The 6,120-nt window shown below is 39.7% G+C and overlaps 1 protein-coding gene across 1 annotated transcript in view; it reads left to right on the top strand.

Annotated features, from left to right (window-relative positions):
- Positions 1-248: 248 nt before the first annotated feature.
- The window catches only part of LOC140231716 (speract receptor-like), a 464,534-nt gene continuing 458,662 nt past the window's right edge, over positions 249-6,120 (top strand). The window contains exon 1 of the mRNA XM_072311869.1: positions 249-758. Coding sequence (XP_072167970.1) covers positions 249-758 — 510 coding nt within the window. The remainder of the gene's footprint in view (positions 759-6,120) is intronic.

The raw sequence follows: 6,120 nt of genomic DNA, 5'->3' as shown, positions 1-6,120 counted from the left end.
ATATTGGGTCAAAATGGCTATCTGGTGTAAACATTACTTGTGACTTGTAAATTATCTGCTGGTAATTTCAAAGAAACACTGACATAACAATTACCACAGCAGATTCATGAGAGCACTGTACATGATTTGTAGGGCATGCCATGGTTTATGGAAAGCAATGAAACTACAGTAAGTTTTGACAAAAAAAAACAACAGCAAAAATTCATGCCTTTAAATCAAAGGGAAAGGAAGTACATCAACCTACAATCATGCGCTCAAATAGAAACCTAGTAGTTCTACCGTTTTTGCTCTGTGCATGCTTGGCACTGGCTGCAAGTAACGCTCAGAATACATCCACAACAACTGAAGGACACTCTCGTTTACACATGATGACAACCTTGCCCACCTCGTCCTTAAGTCTAGCATTCGTCTCTGGCAACCAGCCTGTCGCAACGACAATGGTCCCGGGCCCGGGACAATTGAAAGAACTCAAATTGGGCTATCTTGCTAGTGCTTCAAGAGACAGTATTCAGCGATTCGCACAACGAATCGGTGGCGCCATGATTGAGGCAGTCAAGGACGTCAACAGCAACCCTGACCTGTTGCCCGGATACAATGTTACCTTTGAGTGGACAGATACTGGCATCGGTGACCTCCAAGCCATATCGGCTCTGACTAAGCAGTGGAGCGAAGGTGTCGTCGCCTTTTTCGGGCCAAATCCCACCTGCACACATGAGGCTCGAATCGCTTCTGCCTGGCAGCTCCCAATGATTTCAGATGTAAGTGTAAACATTTACTTTCATTTCGAAGAAGAAAAAATATCCATGTAATACACAGTTTAACAGAATATGATATTCATTCATGAGATTGCACTCGCACTTTTTTTTCTTAATCCTCTAAGGGTAATTGTTCACATATTTTGCTTTTTGAGTAGGTTCTTAGATGGGAGATATAGCTACACACTTCTTCGGAGACACAAACACGAACATTTGATTATTCTTGAAACGTAAACATACATATGTATATGTATGTATGTACATATCATTTTCTTTTCATAAGCACTTTCATAAGCACTTTCATCCCTGACGAAGGGGAAGGCACCCCAAAATTTGGATTTTGAATAAAAACCAAGGCAACTGGCATTTAATGCATTCCTAGTTATCATGACATTAGTATTACTGTCATTGAGTAAGTTGTCCACGTGTTGGCGTGATAATATCATCAAAAACAAAATTGAAACCAAGTTCACGCTGTATTCACCATCAGTTTATTTCGGCACGCAAATTTTTGAGCGATTCGCTCTTTCTCAAATGTTGACACTGAGAGAACAATAGCAATTAAAGGGGCATAGTCCCGGTAGTGAAGAGGGCGCTGTTGATGATACAGCCGATCACCGTTAGCATTAATACGAAGATTACCGAAGTTGAGCTGTCATCAAGAGTAAAGTGCGTAGCTGTTGCTAAGTAACGTTGCCTTCGTTGTCTTCTCTGGGCATCGCGCAGTCTGTAGTAATGCCAGGGTGTGTGCATATATGATTGTTATTATGACATCACAAAATAAGTTTGCTAAAGCTGTCATCCCCCTCAGCCGAATCATGACCCGAACTGTGATCCGACCACTGACTACAGTGAATCGGACTTCTTCGGACTCGGGGAAGTGGGCCAAAGCGTAAACGCTAAAGAGGAGTCGATAGCGTAGGTCTCTATAGGAAACTTGCGCCGTGCGCCCGCGTACGCATTTGACTAAAACACCGGGATCATGCACCTTTAAGTCAAAACAATATTGCAACCGCCTTACCATTACTAGTATAGCACCCAGCACGCATCCTGGCAACAGCGTTATATAACGTTATAATACATACTAATCTCAGATTATGTAAAGATTATCTATACACCAGAATTAAAGCTAAATTATGCGTATGTTGAAGTACGAAAGGAATAATATACTGCTTGTACAATTTTTACATCACCTTCGCAGCTGCGGCTTCAGAAGAATCACTTCTATATCAATCGTGCCAAGTTTTTATGTGTAAGGCCTATGCTTTGAAACTCGTTGTCATTGTATTATGACGTAATATAACGCTGTTGCCAGGATGCGCGCTGGGTGCTAAGATGCCCAGCATCTATGCGTTGAAGCGCGCATCCTTGGGAACGCGGTTGCAATATTGACTTATAGTAATTGTTATTGTTCTCTATGTATCAACACTTGAGAAAGAGCGAATCGCTCGAAAATTTGTGCGCCGAAAAAAAACTGTTGGTCAAGCCACGAGTTATCTATTGAGTCTAACCTGCAAACTTCTACTAAAGCATTATGTAGCATGAAGTTCAGCGAGTTTTCTTTCGTCTGCTGTTTCGTATCCACCTCCAAAGAGGCATATCTTGAGGTTCTGCAGAGAGTGGTCTACTTCGGTAAAGTGTTCAGCTAAACCAGTGCGGTGTTGTCTAATTGTGTACCTGTGGTTGTTGAATCTCGCTCTGAATTTAGTGTTGGTTTCCCCAATGTAAGCCACGTTGGGGCATTTTGAGCAGAGAAAACAGGGGAGGATGTTTCTCAAATTGCAGTTGTGGTTAGGTGGATGTATATTAAAGCCAGACGAGAGACTTACGGAGTTATCCGTAATGATATGCGGGAAAATATGAAACAGCAGACGAAAGAAAACTCGCTGAACTACGTACTTTAATGCTTAGTAGAAGCTTTTAGGTTGAGCGTAATAGAGAACTCTCGTGGCTTGACAAATACAACTTTTATAAGCAGTAACAATTCAGAAATATTCAACCCTAAACACTATCGTTATAAGGTTATAAGGCCTTTACTCTTTATTTTTCTCAACAATCTGTCCAGTACAGATACCTATAATTAGACCTCTCGTGTGCAGTTTTAAGAATTACACAAGTACTGGCCTCCTGCTAACACTTTCACTTCAATGTTTTATATATGATATGCTTGGTTACTTATGTATATTCATGTCGTTGCGACATTAATTATTATTATTAAGTCATAATCATACAAATTGACCACAACTGCAAGTGCGCATGCTAATAAGATGCGCACAATGCCTCTACTTAAAGAGGGTGGCTAGTAACTGATCAGTGGGAATCAGAGGGAATGCTGGGGATGATTGTTCCAATCCTTGTGGATTCATTTAAGAGTACATTATATATCTATTGTTGTGTGAAAATTATTTGCTTCATAATGGTCTCATATTCAAGTAATGCGCAGTTTAATATTTCCAGGTTACCGTGCCTGTACAGTGACGGGGCGATCGTTAACGGGCTCACACAGCAATAGATATAATACTCTTAAATGAATCCCACAAGGATTGGAACAATCATCCCCAGCATTCCCACTGATCAGATACTAGCCATCCCCTTTAAGCCCGCCGCACACTGTACGATCCGACCAGTCGTACGACCTTAAGACTGGAAGTGTGACGTCACCAATTTTGCAGTTTCCAGTCGTACAACTGAGTCTTAGCGCCAGTCTTAGAGATTTGACATGTTAAATTTTCACGACCGGTCGTAGACTTTCAGCCAATCAAGATACAGTAAAATGCCAGTGCACGCAGTGCGCACTGCGTGCACTTGAATACTCATTGGTAAAATGTACTGAAGACAGAACAGTCGTAAGCCTAAGGTCAGGTCGTAAAGTGAGCGTTGGCAGGTCGTACGACTGGGTCTTATAGGGCGTATAGTCTTGAGTCGTATAGTGTGCGGCGGGCTTTAGATACCACACGCGCTATGCCAGAAACATTTCTAAGACTACCACTTGTGTATAATAGAGAATAGATTCATTTGTTTATTTTCATAATTGTTCATGTCCACCCTGAAGAAGATGTGTGTATGCCTCAAAAATTTGGTTTGAATAAATAGCACTGTTGGACTAATAGGCCAAGAGTATTAGTTTTAACCTGGACATTTCTGATAACAAGCTGATCTTTTTTTTTTTCAGGATAGCTTCAGGAATGTGTCTAGAATAACATACTAATAGTCCTCATAAATCCTACTTGAGCGTATTCCGCAATCCAAAATGGCGTCCAAAATGGTCGCTACTTCCTGAAATTCTTATAACTTTTCAACCAGGTGTCCCAAATACAGAATTTCAATTTAAATGCCGAAATATATGTTTTGAAGCATGAAGAACTCAATAAAATACATATTAAAAGATGTTGACGAACACAAGTACAGTAATCCAAGATGGCGTCAAAATGGCCGCCATTTCATGAAATTCTTATAATTTTTCACCAGGTAGCCCAAATGAACAATTTCAATTTAAATGTCTAAATATATTAGTACGGTCTTCTATGTGGAAATATTGGATCCCGTGAGATTTTCTTGCCAAAATTGACTTTTTTTTTTTTTTTTTAAGCTAACTTGGTCAATTTGGGGGTGCTGAATCCAGAAAACTTTAGTTTCATTTTTTTCGACCATGTCTTCAGCCGCCATTTTGAATTTCAAAATGGCCGCCATAGCAAACTGTATTTTGACCCAGTTCTCATAATGTGAGCATCATAGAAGGTTCAAATTTGATGTAAAAAGCATGATTATGATGTCAGACATTCTGATACACCACTTCCGGATATTGTAGATTGTTTTATTACAACTTGACGGCTGCCATCTTGAAATTCAAAATGGCCGCCATAGCTAAATGTATTTTAACCTGTATCTCAGGTTGTAAGCATTATGGAAAGTATGAATTTGGAGCAAGAAGCATGCTTATGATTTCAGACATGCTAATATATCCATTTTTGTTTTAAATGATGGATCATTTTGGTTGGCGGCCATCTTGAAATTCAAAATGACAACCGTAGCAAATGTAATTGGGCCTACATCTCATATCGTATGTATTTTGTCAGGTTCTAACTTGGGGCAAAGGGCATGCGTATGCTAACAGACTTTCTGAAACATTTTTTTTCTGAGATGATGGTCCATTTTGATATTATAGGTGGCCATCTTGAATTACAAAATTGCCGTCATACCAGAATGTATATTTTGACCCATATTTCATGTTGTAAACAATACAGAAAGTTCACATTTCGGGCATAAACCGGGCTCATGATGTTGAACATTCAGATGCACTTTGATCCCCTCCCTAAAATTGCAGATCATTTTTAAGGCTGCCATTTTATCATTCAAAATGGCTGCTTTTCAGCAAATATCTGTCGTTACGAGCAACTTTTAGGCATATCAATGTTTATGGTGGTGTACATTGTACATTCTTTTACAAACACACACACACACACACAATTATATACATTCTGTAATAATGGATTATTCGCATCGGCTGCCACTCTTGAAATTCAAGATGGATTTCGACCCATATTTGGTGGTGTAAGATATTTACCCTGCAAACTCAAGCTGGAGCAATTTCATGTAGAACCTATGTGTAAGTCAATCACTTCTATAAATATTATTATTATTGCATAGGCAGGACTGCTTCCTGTAGGTAGGCCTACACTGCCATGTTGAAATGCAAAATGGCTGCCATGGGAAACATTCCTTTAAGAGCATTGCATTTGGGTAAAACTTGTGAATGGGAAATCATGTGATTCTGGTGTCAAAGCAAATGACTTTCAAAAGTGCCTCAATAACTGCGTCCGAGTGACTAAATGCCCCCATTTAGACGATTTGGTTGTAGGGTTTAAGTAGAAAATTGTTAGCCGTGTACTAGAAAATTTATTGGAAATATACTTAGTTAATGTCTTCTAGGCTCATTCCCTGCATGTGTTTTTGAAATCACAGCACATGTATAGGACTGTACACAGGGGAGAATTGGTTCTCAATTCTTCCAGAAACAATCATGACTTTTGCATTTCTTGCCATATGAACATGATAATGAATTCTGTGGCTACCGTTGGTGTAGGAAGCTCAAAGTGTTTAATTGCACAGTTTATGTATATCCGCTGGAAATAACTACAATGTACCATAATTATGATATTCCCCTGTAAGTAGAGGCACAAATTAGGTTGTGAAGGTTAAAGAGGTTTGTTCTCTGGATGTGTTGTATCAAGACTATACGAGGGCAAAGCGGGAGATTGTCCAGGTTGAAGTCATCCACGCCCAACTTCTGGAAGGCATGGACTGTGTCATTGCACATTCTGCATGATTCAAGGCTTAGATAATTCTTGATCCATCTGCTCTTTGA

This window comes from Diadema setosum, chromosome 8, assembly GCF_964275005.1.
Source record: "Diadema setosum chromosome 8, eeDiaSeto1, whole genome shotgun sequence".
Lineage (NCBI taxonomy): Eukaryota > Metazoa > Echinodermata > Echinoidea > Diadematoida > Diadematidae > Diadema > Diadema setosum.
Note: the sequence above shows the minus strand (reverse complement) of the source record. Positions and strands in the feature narration are given on the sequence as shown.